We start from the raw sequence: 18,901 nt of genomic DNA, 5'->3' as shown, positions 1-18,901 counted from the left end.
TACTTACAAGGCCTTAACCAACAATGCAGTGTTAAGAATAAGACTTAAGAAAATATTTACAAAAATAAATAAATAAAAGAGCAACAATAAAATAACGCTATGTACATCTTTACAGTCCACTTTTCCTAAATATCTAGCTGTTCAATGTCACATTTTACTGCACCTTGTATTATTTTAAAACCCTTCCACTCTTCCTGTTGAGTGTAAAGAAATATTGGCAAGACATTAAATCCAGTAAATAATTTAGTCATGCAGGACACAATAATTTAAGTACTTTTACTTCTAGTATGACTAAATGTACAGCAAAGCCTTCACAACATTTACTTGATACTTATATATTAAAAGGACTGAAATTGAAAGGAATACATTATATGTAAATTTACTAAAGCACAGTCCTTCACAAATACAGAGTGCATGTTAGTCCAATGCAACACGTATGTCCTTATCTACTTCTATACTCTTAACAAATGCATAGAATGGTGTTTCACAGCTGCCATTGACATTTACCTGAATTCCATTGCACAGTACGTACTTTAAATTAAAAATTAAAAAAGATTTACTGTTAATACTAGTCTATCATCTATGCTAGTCATTGTGGTTCTTACTAACAAAACATAGCAGGAAAAAAATCTCAACCACATTATCAGATGGTTGAGATATGAAATGAATAGGTGAAATTACATAGTAATAGCTTTGAATAAAGGTCCATTGGTTTACATTTCCTCTAATCAAACATGAATATATTCTTATATCATCTAGCTTGTCAAATGTGTGGTTCTGGTTTACTATTCATGCATTTCCAGGGCATGGATTCATGGGCTCAAATACCAAAGTGATCAAATTTAATACAGGTCTTTGTCATATGGTATGTCATGTCCAATTGAGTGGTGGAAACCCACTGCCAGGGTTTGTTCTCTCCGATGGTATCTGTTGTGGAACAGATGTGTGAAGTCATTCTGGCGCAGAAAGTTCCTCCTACAGGTAACTCATAACAGTTCCTTACTTTCCAACCTGATGTGGCTCCAGTGCGTAGAACCTGATCATGACCCTGTGGAATACAAGTTAACCTACAATTAGATTCATGTATTGAAAACCATATACAGAAGGCCATGTGGCTATAATTTAAAATCTACTAAATGCAATATTCTATTTATGCAATATAAAGTCAATACATACTTTGAATGCTATATGGTGTTGCAAGATCTCCTGTGCAACCCCTTACAGGCATAGGTAGTTAGGCTATAATCAATACCTCATGGTAGTAATAACCTAGACATATGAACTGTCCAAAAAATGCAGACACACCATGGCATAATAGATAACTGCAATTTTTCATCTGTTTGAGTCAAAGTTGAGTTGGGCTCTAAAGAGTCTGCAGGCAAGCTGGGTACAGGAACTTGCAGTGTACAGGAACTGACATACAGAGACACTCCATCTTTCAATCTGAGATAAGGCATCATGACATACTGCCCTTTATCCACACCAATGCAGAAATGCAAAATCCTCTTAACTTATGCATAAAACATATTTTTCTGTCATTAGAACAGAGCCAAAGCTCTGCAGTAGAGGATAGTACTAAGCTAAAAAATAAATGAATGATTTGTAGCATAATCAGCTTCTAACCGGTCTTCAGTAAGTCCAAGTTCTCCTGTAAGGAAAGGGAAGATATTGGCACTGTGTTCCTTGTTCTTCTCAGCAGTGTCAGTGACATCGATGGCGGACACGGACAGTATCACAAGTTCCACCCATGAGCATTGGCAGTCCTGGTTTCACCACCAACATCATTCTCTGCATGGGAAACAGACAACATAAAATACACACAAGCACCATTTTTGAATAGAATTAGCTAGCTAGGCTATATCTAAGTATTTAAATATGGACACTGGAGTTAAAACCTTCATAGCCGCCAACTACAGTGCCTTCAGAAAGTATTCACACCCTTGACTTTTTCCACATTTTGTGGTGTTACAGCCTGAAATTAAAATGGATTAAGTTGAGATTTTGTGCCACTGGCCTTCACACAATACCCCATGATGTCAAAGTGGAATTATGTTTTTAGAAATGTTTCCAAATGGAACACTGAAATGTCTTGAGTCAATTGCCAGGTCGCAATTGTAAATGAGAACTTGTTCTCAACTTGCCTACCTGGTTAAATAAAGGTGAAAAAAATAAATAAGTATTCAACCCCTTTGTTAAGGCATGCCTAAATAAGTACAGGAGTAAAAATGTGTTTAACGCCTCCCGGGTGGCGCAGTGGTCTAGGGCACTGCATCGCAGTGCTAACTGCGCCACCAGAGTCTCTGGGTTCGCGCCCAGGCTCTGTCGCAGCCGGCCGCGACCGGGAGGTCCGTGGGGCGACGCACAATTGGCATAGCGTCGTCCGGGTTAGGGAGGGTTTGGCCGGTAGGGATATCCTTGTCTCATCGCGCTCCAGCGACTCCTGTGGCGGGCCGGGCGCAGTGCGCGCTAACCAAGGGGGCCAGGTACACGGTGTTTCCTCCGACACATTGGTGCGGCTGGCTTCCGGGTTGGAGGCGCGCTGTGTTAAGAAGCAGTGCGGCTTGGTTGGGTTGTGCTTCGGAGGACGCATGGCTTTCGACCTTCGTCTCTCCCGAGCCCGTACGGGAGTTGTAGCGATGAGACAAGATAGTAATTACTAGCGATTGGATACCACGAAAATTGGGGAGAAAATGGGATAAAAAAAATAAAAAATGTGTTTAACAAGTCATATAATAACTTGCACTGTGTGCAGTAAGTGTTTAAAATGATTTTTGAATGACTACCTTATCTCTGTACCCCACAATTATCTAAGGTCCCTCAGTCAGGCAGTGAATTTCAAACACAGTTTCAACCACAAAGACCAGGGAGTTTTTCCAATGGCTCGCAAAGAAGGCCACGGTGAAGCTATTAATTACACTTTGGATGGTGTATCAATACACCCAGTCACATACAAAGATACATGCGTCCTTCCTAACTCACTTGCCGGAGAGGAAGGAAACCGCTCAGAGATTTCACCATGAGGCCAATGGTGACTTTAAAACAGTTAGAGTTTAATGGCTGTGATAGGAGAAAACTGAGGATGGATCAACAACATTGTAGTTACTCCACAATACTAACCTAAATGACAGTGTGAAAAGAACAAAGCCTGTACAGAATACAAATATTCCAAAACTTGCATCCTGTTTGCAATAAGGCACTAGGGCTGTCTCTGACAAAAAAAAAAATCTTAGTCGACCAATCGATTGGTTGAAATTTTAAAACGTGTATTTTTCCATATATACACACACCCTGTATTTGAATAAAATCAACTATATAATCAAGGAGCTTGTCTGATGCTTTAATGAGTGCACTGTTTGATGAAATAAAACAAAATCTCTGACAAAGGCTGTGAGACCGATACGTAAAGCTTACTAAAGAGCAGTGATACTATCAAGAGCAGTGTGCGGGTTTCTTCTTTTTCTGATGAAATAAGACACAAATGAATCAGAGAGCCAGAGACCAAGAAAACCTGTCCCGACAATCCTCCTCCGGCTTTCGCAGATTCTACCGTTAGTCTACTGCAGTTGCCTGTAATACGAAGACTTTAAGAAATGAAGTAGCCTATCTCAAAATCATTGTCATGTGGTTAATCAAAATTCTATCCAAAGCTAAATGAAAATGACAAACCTAAAAAGTTACTTCTATTGCCAACTATGTAAAAATAGCCTATAAAGCCAACAGTTAGACCGCAGAGTGAAGGAAAAGCAGCCAACAAGTGCTCAGCATTTGTGGGAACTCCAAGACTGAACTCTGAAGAATTTATTTGGGCTACAATTTCTGAGGCTGGTAACTCTAATGAACTTATCCTCTGCAGCAGAGGTAACTCTGGGTCTTCCTTTCCTGTGGCGGTCCTCATGAGAGCTAGATTAATCATAGCGCTTGATGGTTTTTGCGACTGCACTTGAAGAAACGTTCAAAGTTCTTGAAATTTTCCAGATAGACTCACCTTAATGTCTGAAAGTAATGATGGACTGTCATTTCTCTTTGCTTATTTGAGCTGTTCCATAATACAGACTTGGTCTTTTACCAAATAGGGCTATCTTCTGTATACCACCCCTACCTTGTCGTAACACAACTGATTGGCTCAAACGCATTAAGGAAATTCCACAATTTAACAAGGCACACCTGTTAATTGAAATGCATTCCAGGTGACTACCTCATGAAGCTGATTGAGAGAATGCCAAGCGTGTGAAAAACTGTCATCAAGGCTAAGGGTGGCTACTTTGAAGAATAATATACAGTTGAAGTCAGAAGTTTACATACACCTTAGCCAAACACATTTAAAAACTCAGTTTTTCACAATTCCTGACATTTAATCCAGTCTTAGTTCAGTTAGGATCACCAGTTCATTTTAAGAATGTGAAATGTCAGAATAATAGTAGAGAATTATTTATTTAAGCTTTTATTTCTTTCATCACATTTCCAGTGGGTCAGAAGTTTTCATACACTGAATTAGTAGTTGGTAACATTGCCTTTTAAATTGTTTAACTTGGGTCAAACATTTCAGGTAGCCTTCCACAAGCTTCCCACAATAAGTTGGGTGACATTTTGGCCCATTCCTCCTGACAGAGCTGGTGTATCTGAGTCAGGTTTCTAGAACTCCTTGCTCGCACACGCCTTTTCAGTTCTAGCCACAAATTTTCGTTAGGATTGAGGTCAGGGCTTTGTGATGGCCACCCCAATACCTTGACTTTGTTGTCCTGAAGCCATTTTGCCACAACTTTGGAAGTATGCTTAGGGTCATTGTCCATTTGGAAGACCCATTTGCGACCAAGCTTTAACTTCCTGACTGATGTCTTGAGATGTTGCTTCAATATATCCACATCATTTTACTCCCTCATGATGCCATCTATTTTGTGAAGTGCACCAGTCCCTCCTGCAGCAAAGCACCCCCACAACATGATGCTGCCACCCCCGTGCTTCACGATTGAGATGGTGTTCTTCGGCTTGCAAGCCTCCCCCTTTTTCCTCCAAACATAACAATGGTCATTATGGCCAAACAGTTCTATTCTTGTTTCATCAGACCAGAGGACATTTCTCCAAAAAGTACGATCTTTGTTCCCATGTGCAGTTTCAAACCGTAGTCTCGCTTTTTTTATGGTGGTTTTGGAGCAGTGGCTTCTTCCTTGCTGAGCGGCCTTTCAGGTTATGTCGATATAGGACTTGTTTTACTGTGGATATAGATACTTTTGTACCCGTTTCCTCCAGCATCTTCACAAGGTCCTTTGCTGTTGTTCTGGGATTGATTTGCACTTTTCGCACCATAGTACATTCATCTCTAGGAGACCGAACACATCTCCTTCCTGAGCGGTATGACGGCTGCGTGGTCCCATGGTGTTTAAACTTGCTTGTTTGTACAGATAAAACGTGGTACCTTCAGGCATTTGGAAATTGCTCCCAAGGATGAACCAGACTTGTGGAGGTCTACAATTTTTTTGCTGAGGTCTTGGCTGATTTATTTTGATTTTCCCATGATGTCAAGCAAAGAGGCACTGGGTTTGAAGGTAGGCCTTGAAATACATCCACAGGTACACCTCCAATTTACTCAAATTATGTCAATTAGCCTATCAGGAGCTTCTAATGCCATGAAATCATTTTCTGGAATTTTCCAAGCTGTTTAAAAGGCACAGTCAACTTAGTGTATGTAAACATCTGACCCACTGGAATTGTGATACAGTGAATTACAAGTGAAATAATCTGTCAGTAAACAATTGTTGGAAAAATTACCTGTGTCATGCATAAAGTAGATGTCCTAAACGAAATGCCAAAACTATAGTTTGTTAACAAGAAATTTGTGGAGTGGTTGAAAAATGGGTTTTAATGACTCCAACCTAAGTGTATGTAAACTTCCGACTTCAACTGTATGTGTGTGTGTGTGTTATATATATTTTTTGTAACACAACAATGTAGAAAATAGTAAAAATAAAGAAAAACCCTGGAATGAGTAGGTGTGTCAACTTTTGACTGGTGCTGTATATTTTACACATACTTTTGTATGTGGACACCCCTTCAAATGAGTGGATTCTGCTACTTCAGCCACACCCGTTGCTGACAGGTGTAAAAAAATAAAAAATAAATTGCGCACACAGCCATGCAATCCCTATAGACAAACATTGGCATTAGAATGGCCTTACTGAAGAGCTCAGTGACTTTCAATGTGCCTGAATGCATAGTGCCAACTATAAAGTTTGTTGGAGGAGGAATAATGGTCTTGAGCTGTTTTTCATGGTTCGGGCACATTGACTGGTACAATGACAGTCTAGACCAGGGGTTCTTAACTTTTTTATCATGGTATCCAAATGAGAAATTCTGTGTTAAGCAGAAAGTGCACTGAACAGAGAGCACAGATGCACATGGCCAAATCAATTCCAGTAATTAATGAAACAATTATAAAATGTACACTGACACGTCGCGACCCACCATTAACGGGTCCCATACTTTAAGAAAGGCGGGTCTAGATGATTCTGTGCTTACAACTTTGTGGCAACATGGGGGGGGGGGGGGGGGGGGGAGATCTTTTCCTGTTTCAGCATGACTGACAATGCCCCCTGTGCACAAAGCGAGGTCCATACAGAAATGGTTTGTCAAGATCAGTGTGGAAGAACTTGACTGGCCTGCACAGAGCCCTGACCTCAACCCTATCGAACACCTTTGGGATGAATTGGAACGCCAACTGCGAGCCAGGCGTAATCGCCCAACATCAGTGCCCAACCTTACTAATGCTCGTGGCTGAATGGAAGCAAGTCCCTGCAGCAATGTTCCAACATTAGTGGAAAGCCTTCCCAGAAGAGTAGAGGCTGTTATAGCAGAAAATAGGGGGACCAATTCCATATTAATGCCAATGATTTTAGAATGAGATGTTTGAAGAGCAGATGTCCACATACTTTTGTTAATGTAGTATATATGCTACTGCTCAATTAACAAAATATCTTGGTTGACCAACAGCCTATCGACTAATTGGTGTCAGCACTAAAAGGAACTAAAGAAAAACGACAATAAATTGGGAAAACAAATTAACTTCATGTCCTCAATACAACACGTGTTTGGGGAAAATCCAACACAATGACTACCACTCTTCATATTTTCAAGCATGGTGGTGGCTGCGTCATGTTATGGGTATGCTTGTCATCGGCAAGGACTAGGGAGTTTTTTAGGATAAAAATAAATGGAAAAGAGCTAAGCACAGGCAAAATCCTAGAGGAAAACTTGGTTCAGTCATCTTTCCAACAGACACTGGGAGACATTCACCTTTCAGCAGGACAATTACCGAAAATACAAGGTCAAATATACAGTTGGTTACCAAGATGACTTTGAATGTTCCTGAGTGGCCTAGTTACAGTTTGGACTTAAATCAGCTTGAAAATCTATGGCAAGACTTAAAATGGCTGTCGAGCAATGATGAAAAACCAACTTGACAGGGCTTGAAGAATTTTTTAAAGAATAATGTGCAAATATTGTAAAACCCAGATGTGCAAAGCTCTTAGAGACTTACCCAGAAAGACTCAAAAGGTGATTCTAACTTGTCACATTGACTCAGGGGATGAATACTTATGTAAACATGAGTGTTATTTTTCATAATTATTTAACGAATGTTTGAATTCGAGTATATCGTTTTGATTTTTTTTTTCTTCAATTAAAACAATTTTAATCCCACCTTGTAACACAATAAAATGTGTTATGTCAAGGGGGTGTGATTATTTAAGAGCCCCGACGCTCAGTGTTGCCAACTTAGGGACTTTGTCGCTATATTTAGCGAGTATTCAGACCCCTCTAGCAACACATTTTCAAAAATATCGACTAGCGACAAATCTAGCAACTTTTTCTGGTGTTATTGGAGACTTTTGGAGACTCTGACGTGAAAGCACGTATCGTTCTTATTCTTCTCAACGAGCAGCAGGTGCTGCCGTGGGCCCCACCAGTCCCTCCCAGCTGCAGTCAGAGCAGGAGATGTTCACCCCTCCACGTCCAGACTGCAACTGAATCGCGCATGCGGGAAGCCGCCGCTGGCTGATCCCACCCATGTAAATGTAAAATGTTCTTTGTCTAAAATAAATCACTGCACAAAGATAAATCACTGCATTTGACTAACACAGCCTCAGTCACTTACTCACCTTGTCCACTGTGTGTGTGCCTCTCTGTGACATAAGCTAAACATCTAGCTGGCTAGCTCATCATGTCTCAGTCTAAACTGTACACTCAAAAATACAGAAAGGAGTGGGAATCAAACCCTGAATTCAAAGGCTGGTTGAAGCCGTTTATTGGAGATGATTCACGGGCATACTGCCTGTATTGTAAGGCTGATTTCTACACCAAACAGTGATGTAAAAAAATGACAACTCAAAAACATACTCAAAAGGCAAAGCCTTATAACAGTTCCACCCAAAACAAGCTGCCATTTATGGTTTAAAAAAATTGACTGCAAAAAAGGCTGAGGCCACCATGGCATTAGCTATCGCTGAACACTGTTCCATGCTGGCATGTGATCACATTGGAGAAGCATGTAGAGCTGCTTTTCAGACTCCACTGCTGCTACCCACTTCAAAGTGCACAGAAATTATTAATGGTGTTCTAGCACCATACTTTCTGAAAAAGTTGGTCGCAGATGTGGGTGACCAGCGTTTCAGCCTTCTCCTCGATGAGTCCACGGATGTAAGTGTTTCCAAGTACCTGGGGGTTGTGATAAGGTACTTTAGTGACACCAAGCAGACAATTGTATCAACATTTCTGGGGCTTGAAGAGTTGGAGGGAGGAGATGCCAAATCTATAGCCCGTGCTGTTGTGGCTTTCCTCGAGAAGTGTTGTCTTAAAAAAGAGAAACTCCTGGGGATAGGGACTGACAATGCCTCTGTTATGACGGGGATTAACAATGCGGTCCATAAAGTGCTGAAGGAGGAGTATGGCCTCAAATATCTGGTTCTTATTCGCTGTGTGTGCCACTCTCTGCAGCTTGCTGTAAGTCATGCTTCCAATGACACCATCCCCTGTAGTGTGGAGTACTTGGTACGAGAGACTTATAACTGGTTTTCAGTGTCTCCAAAGCGCAGGGAGGCCTACAAGGCCATATATGAGACCAACTGTGGGGAGAAACCTTTACAGATAATCAAGGTGTGTGCCAACAACCTGAATTAGGGCCAGACTAGTTACCATAATTTTCTCACATTGCCATTGACAGTTTTTTCTATTGTCTCTTTTTGGTCCATTTAGATTGTATACAAAAAAATGTAAAAAAATGTTATGGTTAAAAATGTTCATGTTTTACTGTGACTTGTTGTAGGCTCCTAAGTGGACCATATGGTTAAAACCAAACCAAATTTAGAAAAATAAAATAAAAAACAAAGTAACTCCGCCAGTGTCTCTTTTGGGTCACTTTTGCCGGTCCCAAGCCCGGATAAAGGAGGAGGGTTGGAATTGTGACATAAAAAAAACAAGAATCAACAGAAAAAAGTTCATTTGTAGTTCTAAACATATTTAGGGTGTTTTTACTCACTTTTTGTCTCTCCCACGACGTTATTTCTCTCTCCTACAGCGCCCATCACAATTACATGCACATGGCTAATTATGCAAATTAGGCGATGACGTCATTTAGGACAGCCAATAGCTACTTTCTTTATTGAGGAGTTGGCAACATTGCCAACGCTCAGGCTGAAAGTTAACACGCATTGCTTGCGATACGGTTTTGGCAATATAAGGAACATATCGGCGAGAAATAACTTTCTAAAAACAAAAAAAAGGTTCAAATGCACACCTTTATAGAGTTAGTGTTCGCACACGGACATCTATTTTACAGCGCTTGTTGACGGAAGACTGACAAGACAGAGGCGACCACCTGTGCTAATAAGCTATCTTGCGTGATCGAACAGCTGTGTGTAAGTGTAACTATGGAGGAAGTGTAGCAGAATCCTTGTTCATCAGCTCGATGCACACAGCCGTATGGATCTGTGCAAACCTGCTACACAGTAAGTGTTTTTTTAAGATTCTTTCTCGCTTATATGAAAGACAAGTTCCATGTTTCGAGGAAAGTATTGCACGCAATTATTATTTACGTTTCCAAATGTTAAAACAGAGCGTCGGGATTGTAGTTCACATGGTCCCACTGGTAAGCGGTGCTTATAGCTGAGAACCCTTGGGATAAGGTAGAATGCCTTAAGTTCTCGTGAGTAAGGCTACAGCTAGCCCATTCAATACTGTAGACGGCAAGGCTTGAGTTCGACAACTAGGCTACAGCTAGCTAACAGTAATCAAAACAATGCAATGTATCAAAGGCAGACATATGGAGTGAGGCTAAACTTAACTTCACTCAGTAAAATTCTTGATGCAGTAGCCTACTCACCTCTTCGGGTTTCCCTAGAACAGCGGCTGTTTTGGAGCATAGCTTTTTCAAGAAATCCTCAGAAAACGTACTCTCAGGTAAATTACTTTCTAAATCAATGAACGGCATGATGATTTTGTAAAGAGGCCGTTCTTTCAGATGAGAAGGCTAGCGAGGTCAATTTGCAGCAAATTTGACTTTGCTCCGGAAAGTACGTCTCTTCATTGGGGGGAGAAAAGTACTTCCGTGTCACGGAATTTCGGAAATGTTCCAAATAAAAGTCCCCCACTAATAGCAAAAAGTCTCAGTAACTTGAATTTATTCATGATATAGGAAAACATGTTGTCTAAACATTAACAATGATTCATACTTTTTCATATTTAAGTGACATTTGCATACATTTGAATTTTAAGATGTTCTAAGGTCTAATATGGTAAGTGGAAATGGCTCCAATATGAATCACTGTATATTAGGCATAAGGTTAGTGGTGTGGTTAAGGGTAGTGGTACCATATGATTGTGATATAACCAATTAGATCCCAGGAACCTTCTACTGCATTTTTCAAAATGTTTGATTAGTCAAGAGACAAATCAAATATATATATATTTGTTGTATATATATTTTAAGCCAGTCTGATTGGGTGGGGCCTCTGCCCAGCCTTGCCCTGCCATGGCGTGGCTTCGTCTCTGGTAACATGATTCAGTTTCCAGTACAGTAGCCTACTGTTACACTTTATTGTTGTTGGTATGTTCAACTCATATTTCTGATTTGGAAGTTTTATAATAAACAGCATTGGAGCTATTTTAGATAGCCCATAAATGCTGAACGACTTTCCCAGTCAGTGTTCTGAAATTCTGAGAGCACATGAACACAGCAAAAATATGTACACAATGATGTCATACATTACATGTACCACGTGAATGCAATGACCAATAGAATTAACGTATCCGAAGGAACGCCAGCAACCCTGGACAATAATATTGCAGCCCTTCAGAGACGTTCTGATGATAGTTATTAGAGCGAAAATGATTGAATGCTATTTTGGTGACTAGGAATAAATGTAGCTAGCACATTCGTTTGAAGGTTGTATGTGTCTAACCAGCAAGCTTGGTATGTTAATTTTGGAGTTTAGTTAATGTTAGACCATTCCAGTCGCCATTTGGAGAGAAACCTCGAGCTGTTGGGCTAGTTGGCAAGATAACTGGATACAGTAACGCTGACCGCTAGCTACGGTTATGTGGGACGATGGTGATAAAGGCTAGTTAGCTAAATGCAGTTTTGTTAGCTAACTATAGTAGGCCAGTTCTCCTAACCTGATGCATACCGGTACCAGTCTATTGCTACGTGTTGAAAAATGCTAGGATGTTCAAAAATGTGTTCGGGTCAGGATTTATTGTAAGAACCGCGCACGTTATCCTGACATGGGTAATAACACTGATACTCTTCCTACATGATACAGGTAAGTGAACTTAATTTAAATTCATTTTCAGATGCCAGTATCCGTTGCACGGCTGTAATGCATAGATGACATATGCATTATTACACTGTAATGCATACCATCAAACCACACTTCCACTTATCACCAAATATGGTCTTGTGAGGAAGTCCAGTGCCATTGCGTGGAGGAAAGTGGGAGAAGATGGAGCTAGATGAAACTTGGCTGACAATCTGCTATATTTTCTCATCAATGAAATTTGATTTCAGTACAGTTTTCTGTTCCCAAAACTAGAATCTGTTAAATCAAATCAAATGTGATTTGTCACATGCGCCAAATACAACAAGCCCTTAACCAACAAATCAGTTGTAAGAAAAATAAGTGTTAAGTAAAAAATGCATAAATAAGAAATAAATGTAACAAATAATTAAAGGTACCGGTAGAGTCAATCAATGTGCGGGGGAACCGGTTAGTCGAGGTAATATGTACATGCAGGTAGAGTTAAAGTGACTATGCATGGGGGGGGGAGTCTGGGTAGCCATTTGATAAGCTGTTCGGTAGTCTTATGGCTTGGGGTTGGAATCTGTTAAGACTTTTGGACCTAGACTTGGTGCTCCGGTACCGCTTGCCTTGTAGTAGCAGAGAGAACAGTCTATGACTAGGGTGACTGGAGTCTTTTTGACAATTTCTACCACTGTGTGTCATCAGCAAACTTAATGATGGTGTTGGAGTCGTGCCTGGCCATGCAGTCATGAGTGAACAGGGAGTACAGGAGGGGGCTGAGCACGCACCACTGAGGGGCCCCCGTGTTGGGGATCAGTGTGGCAAATGTGTTGTTACCTACCCTTACCACCAGGGGGCGGCCTGACAGGAAGTTCAGGATCCAGTTGCAGAGGGAGGTGTTTAGTCCCAGGGTCCTTAGCTTAGTGATGAGCTTTGAGGGCACTACGGTGTTGAACGCTGAGCTGTAGTCAATGAATAGAATCCTCACCTAGGTGTTCCTTTTGTCCACGTGGGAAAGGGCAGTTACGAACAGAGTGCGCGCTAAGTTTTGTAGACTTAACCCTTTGCCAAATTTGCGTTGTGTAGAAGGAGTGCGACAGCGAAATTAGTTATTGCACAAGCGCACTTTTCAGAGTATCTGTTCCCTAAGTACATGCTAAAATGCGCCAATTGGATCTTGCTAGCTTGTGCGTGGCTCTGCCCAACTCCTTGCTTGTTCTGCCCGCTGTGCTTTATTTACTCCCTTTGGAAAAGATTATGATAAATCTTAGGTTAGTTATTTACCAGTATCTTTGATCCCAGTGCCACCAACATGATCAACAAAGCAGCCAATTAGGTAGCTGATAAAAGTAGCTAGGGTCCTTATTGGTCAAAACAGTTGGACTAATCTCATAAGCCACAGTCTGTGTAAGATAAGGCTATACTCCAATTAGGGTAATATACTCATTTTTATTTTTTTTTACCTTTATTTAATTAGGCAAGTCTGTTAAGAACAAATTCTTATATTCAATGACGGCCTAGGAACAGTGGGTTAACGGCCTTGTTCAGGGGCAGAACGACAGATTTTTACCTTGTTAGCTCGGCGATTCGATCTTGCGACCTTTCGGTTACATTGATTTGAATGAATAGTCTTATTACTTATAAATTAGATAAATACAACTGCCTTATCTTATCTTAGGACCTATTACTCTCTGCTGGCATAGACTTAGTAAGCCTTTGCGTGATCGTGTATAGCTTGGTATGTCATTCCTAGAGCACTTCATGCAGTGTCACAGAAAGCAGTTGCTATTTGCAAGTGAAAATGTCATGGGATGCATAGGCTCCATTATTATCCTTTTGGTGGCCATTTATTTGTTCGTATTTCATTATCCAATATTTTAGTAGTAGCTACTAGTTAGTAAACATTGCTAATTTATTCTTGTTTTGCAGACCTGAGGAAGCAAGAGGAGAGGGGAGAGCTCATCCAACCTGTGCTCTTTGTCTTGCTGGTCCTTGTGTCGGTGTTGCTGTACTTTGCTGTCTCACTGATGGATCCTGGCTTTGTCCTATCTGACGGTAGTGACTTACAGGTGCGTCAAACCAAGTTTTGCTTACTTCACAACACATGAACACAGTAATGCATATCAATGCTCAGGAAATGCATTACAGCTTTAAAAAAACTATGCACTTGTACTGCATTTTTAGTTCACCCTTGGCATCACTGAGGAGACGCAGGACATGATTCCACCAACAACCAAGTCTCTGCGACAGCGGCGCTGTGGTCATTGTCTGCTCCAGGTATGGAGTGGGCTACTGTAGTATTTTTTTTTTGTCTTTAACCTTAATTTATCCAGTGGAAACCTGTTGAGACCAGCGTCTCATTTACAAGGGTGCCCTGGGAACAATACATTAACATGATCAGTCTCAATACAATAACTATAAATGTACAATTGCACATTACAACAAATCAAATTCAAAAGCGACAGATAACATGTATATGCGCTAGGGGCACAATAACTAAAAGCAATCTTCCTGGACTCTGGAGACCCGCGGAACCTCTAGAAACTTGAGAGCAAGTCTGATGGTGGCTTGCTTTCCAATTAAGAAGTGAGGTAGTATGGGAGTTTCTGGAGAGCTGCTTTATATACAAATAGTAGCTGATGTTGGGCCCTTCTGGTAGTCACAGACTCCCAGCTGACATAATTACATAAAAGGCAATGATGTGTACTAAAATTGTCTCCAGTGATAAAATGCAGGCTGACTCTAAAGGTTTTTAAAACAGAGGCTGCTGCATGCATGTAGATTACATCACCATAGTCAAGTACTGGCAGGAGTGATGCTTGAACAATTTTCCTCCTGTTTTCAAAAGTAAGGCAGCATTTTTTTTCTACAAAGGAAACTGATTGTAATTCTCAGCTTCTTTGTTAGTTTTTCAATGTGTGTTTTAAAAGACAGCTTTATCATCAATCCAAATACTTAAATACTTATAATGAGGGACTTGTTCAATTTGGCATCCCTTCAAGGTGCAGATGTTCTCCAACATTTAGCACTAATTTAATATTGGTGAGCGATTCTTGAATTTAATCAAAGCCAAGCTGACGGTTGTTAATGGCCTGCTGCACTGAGGGGGCACAGGAATAAATAACTGTGTCATCTGCATAGATATACTTAGGCCCCAGTTACTATTATTCAGAGACAAACCAACATTATTCATGTAAATAGTGAACAGTAAAGGGCCTAGTAGTGAGCCTTGTACACCTGTTTACATGTATATTTACTGTGTATGTATTCCTGAGGTGACATTAGGAGGGATGATGTAATCCTAGGATGCTGACAGACACACCATCTGCTCTCACTCTGTTAAGAGATTCTCTCACTCAATTATGGTCATGGCAAGATAAGCTGCTGGCATATGATATGAGTACAGGTCAGTGGACTAGTTTATGACCAGAAAGAGCTTTCTGTAACTCCTCCTTCCCCCCTTTCCCATTCATGTGCCCAAGCAGCAGCCAATGAGATCGAAGCACTGTCAGACCTGTCAGCACTGCGTGCGTCGCTACGACCACCACTGCCCCTGGATCGAGAACTGCGTGGGCGAGAGGAACCACCGCTGGTTCGTGCTCTACCTGGCTGTCCAGCTGTTGGTGCTGCTGTGGGGCCTCCACATGGCCTGGTAAGTGGAGATGGGTCTGCAGAGCCCATTCATACATGGTTGTGGTGACCCACAGGGGATGCAGGGTTTACAAAAACATTTGCACACCCTGTGGGTCACCACAACCAGGATCGAAGATCTTGATAAATTGAAGCAAAAATCATCTGTATTATCATATGATGCACTGTTGTTTCAGAAGTGTGGCCAATCTCACTTGTTTTCTGTGACGCAGGTCGGGCTTCACCACGGCACCCACCTGGCAGCTGTGGCTGCGCGGCAATGGCGTGCTGCTGGGTACGGCGGCGGTGGTGGCGGTGCTCTCCCTCACCGTGCTCCTGCTCCTGGGCTCCCACCTCTACCTGGTCTCCCTCAACACCACCACCTGGGAGTTCATGTCGCGCCACCGCATCTCCTACCTCAAGCACTGCGGCGCCGACGAGAACCCGTTTGACCGTGGTGCGCTGCGCAACCTCTGGGGCTTCTTCTGCGACTGGGGCGCCATAGTGTGGGAGCAAGTGTACTTCAGAGAGGGCAACGACCCCATCTGATTAGCAAACAAGCTAACTAACTCGCCGTCTACTCAAGTTCTTCATTCCTTCCCTAGAATTCCTCCAATTGTGTTTACATCCTCCTTTCTAGAAGTATCTTTATATGAGACAGACATCCAAATGAACTATGAACTCCTCTCATTACTTCAGTTGGTCACTGAACTTTGCAAGTTTAGTATGTATGTGGATTTCAATGGAATTTAGCCCAGTCCTGGTATATATTTCAGTTGACTAGTGACATAATAAAAAAACATATTTGTCAGGAAGACAGGAAAGGTTTTACTGAAACAAATAGGTCAGATATTCAATCTTGGTAAGAAAGGTAATTGCAGTGAGCCTGTGAATAGTAGTGCTATTCTTAGTGTTATGTTTATTTCCTATCCTTCCAACTTACCATTGCCTTTGACAACCACTACACTCCCACCCACTCCAATACCTTCTTCTGTCCAAAGAATAATTTCTAAGAGTGAAGAGTAAAAAAATATCACTGAAGTATTAGGAATTTGAGCTAAGGGAACTCTTATGTGTTGAAAGACATTTACAGAATAGATCAATATATCACATAATTCCTTGACAGATAGATTAACAGAAAGGCAATTCACGTATGGCCTGTTTTTCTATTCCCTGAGTTTACTAAGCTATAACAAGCTATAAGCTAACTGTTGTTATATACAGGATAAAGGTACTTTCATATACTGTTGTTGATGTAAAACTGTCTATACTTGAGAGCATGATTTGATTCCTTGTTGGTGTATTTTCCCCAATATCGACTCGGCATTGACAGAGGCTCTGTAGCCACCAAGTGGCTGATTGACTCAGTTAATCAAGTCTTTAGGCTGTGTTTACACATGCAGTCTAATTCTGATCTGTTGCCCAATTATGGACCAATGATATAATCTGATAGGGCAGAATACCAATTATTGGCAAAAGATCAGAATTGGGCTACCTGTGTTTTACACAGCCTTAGATTTCCAGAAGCACATTCCTCTTAACCATTTGAGTATTTTTGCATATTGAAATATTGTTACGAATATCACATTTTCAATGCCTGGTTTACTGTAATAGTTAAGTTTTATTGAATCTGTACAAAAAGGCATGTCAGGTTTTAAGGCTGCACTACAGCTCAAAGCTTCCTGGCAACAGGGTTAATATGAAAGCAAAGGTCAGCCATGTGTTGGCAAATTAATAAGTAACTAAAATTGTAATTCAGTTATATCAAGATATTTTTGGTAGTACCATGATCCATCGACAAATTATTGCACCTCTTATAAAATGGTAGTACTGCGTTTATTTGCGATTGTATTATCTATTACTATAAAGTACAGTAAATGTGAGAAGCACACAATTTGCACCATCACCAGAGGTGGTTTGAAAAATGATCTGATCTTGGGTGAAACTCCATACTTGTTTAATCATTTACTTAAATCATTTATCATCTCACTTTTTCAATTGACAGAATGTCATACTATTTTTGTAAACAAGGTTTATCGCTCCTGATGCAAATCAACCTTTTTGAACGTCCATTTTGGAACGTAAAACGTTTGCATGAGATTTTTACATCTAGTTTTTGTAACTTTAGGAATAATCGTAGAGAACTTATTTAAAGGAGTGCAATGTTGTGTGTGTTCCCTAACTTAATCGTTAGCTTATTCTCTGTGCAATAGGAGAGCATAGAAAAACATGACAGAAATTAGCAATAATGGTAATATTGTCATCTTTTTATAGTATCGGAAAATCTTTCTGGCTCTTCCAGTAGAATTTAAAGATAAGTGATGTGATTTTATATACATTTATGTTTGGTCTTGTAAGTGCTGATTTCAGTGTGAACTGTTTATGAACAAAGTAATTTATGCAATATTTTATTTTTTAAGAAATTGTTTGAAATGCAGTAGACCTATCAATAAATTGAAATGTTTATTTCAGAAAAATGCTTCATGAGTCCAGTAGATATATTTATTAATTTACATTTCCTTCATGTTGTGTCAAGAAAAACATGCATGTCTCATCTCTAGAAACAATAGTATTTGTTCCCCATTGTATTTCACAGCATATTTATTTTAGTAGCAAAGCATGTACATTCATATTACATACAATATATAGATGGCAACATATTCATGACTGGAATGGGATGAAAATGACTCCCTAGGAATACTTACAAACTGTCTAATTCTTAAAGTTTACTTACAATTTCTAGTCTTTTAGAAAAGGTACTTCAGGAACATGTCAGTTTCAACATTACATTCAAATGTTTAAGTAGCCCAAAGCAGCCCAAGATGGACCCATGGAATACGTTGATTACACAGTAGCACAATGCACATCAAAGGGTTTTAAAAAATCTTCAGGGACTGTTTCCTCCATGAAGATGAAATTCCTGTATTCCTAGGCTAGTGTATGGGAATTTGGATTCCCAGGCTAAATATACAAACATCAGTAGCTATAATCTGTGTTAGTAATTGGATAGATCCAAGACCGTAATAGGGTTACAATAAATGTAAAAACATAATTTACAGCAAAGGTTCTTATGATTGGAAGTGTAGTGTTATGAAGCGCTGGTCTGTTCAATATCCTTTGGATTAGAACTAATTTAAAAGCTCATTATTGCACTGGTGCCAATGTTTGAAACAAAGCACTCTTAGTTTCACAAATGAATAAGAAAGTGCAGCAAATGACCTAATTCGTGTTGTCACAGTAACAAAACAGTGGCATGTCAAGTATTAATTTGGCAATATCAATATGGAGTTGACAAATACACAAAAACAAGACAAAAGTAAAATAGTCAATATTGACCACCAACATACAAATACAGACACTGACATACAAATACAGATTTGAACAAGGCAGAGAGAAACAGAAGACCGTTTATAGAGTGGCTGACACTCCCATGGATGAGGAGTCCCCTTTCTACAGCTCAGTGTAACTGACTGGGGTCTCATCAT

The 18,901-nt window shown here is 40.3% G+C and overlaps 1 protein-coding gene and 1 pseudogene across 1 annotated transcript; one reads left to right on the top strand and one right to left on the bottom strand.

Moving 5' to 3' along the window:
- Window positions 1–13: 13 nt before the first annotated feature.
- On the bottom strand, window positions 14–10,546 carry LOC120021574 (annotated as a pseudogene).
- Window positions 10,547–11,330: 784 nt separating this feature from the next.
- LOC120021783 (palmitoyltransferase ZDHHC12-B) lies at window positions 11,331–17,895 on the top strand. Its single transcript, XM_038965635.1, has 5 exons — window positions 11,331–11,807; window positions 13,716–13,855; window positions 13,971–14,063; window positions 15,272–15,438; window positions 15,650–17,895. Exons 1-5 carry the CDS (start codon window positions 11,711–11,713, stop codon window positions 15,963–15,965), a joined length of 813 nt encoding a protein of 270 aa, XP_038821563.1. The 5' UTR covers window positions 11,331–11,710; the 3' UTR covers window positions 15,966–17,895.
- The last annotated feature ends 1,006 nt before the right edge of the window (window positions 17,896–18,901 follow it).

The sequence above is a fragment of the Salvelinus namaycush genome, chromosome 26 (assembly GCF_016432855.1).
Source record: "Salvelinus namaycush isolate Seneca chromosome 26, SaNama_1.0, whole genome shotgun sequence".
Lineage (NCBI taxonomy): Eukaryota > Metazoa > Chordata > Actinopteri > Salmoniformes > Salmonidae > Salvelinus > Salvelinus namaycush.
This window is presented reverse-complemented; position numbering and strand designations above follow the sequence as displayed.

Excerpts from the sequence above, each read along its gene's own strand:
- LOC120021783 (XM_038965635.1), top strand. The coding sequence starts at position 11,711 with ATGTTCAAAAATGTGTTCGGGTCAGGATTTATTGTAAGAACCGCGCAC. Across the intron at positions 13,856-13,970 it reads CTGACGGTAGTGACTTACAG|TTCACCCTTGGCATCACTGA; the intron begins GTGCGTCAAACC and ends CTGCATTTTTAG. Across the intron at positions 15,439-15,649 it reads TGGGGCCTCCACATGGCCTG|GTCGGGCTTCACCACGGCAC; the intron begins GTAAGTGGAGAT and ends TCTGTGACGCAG.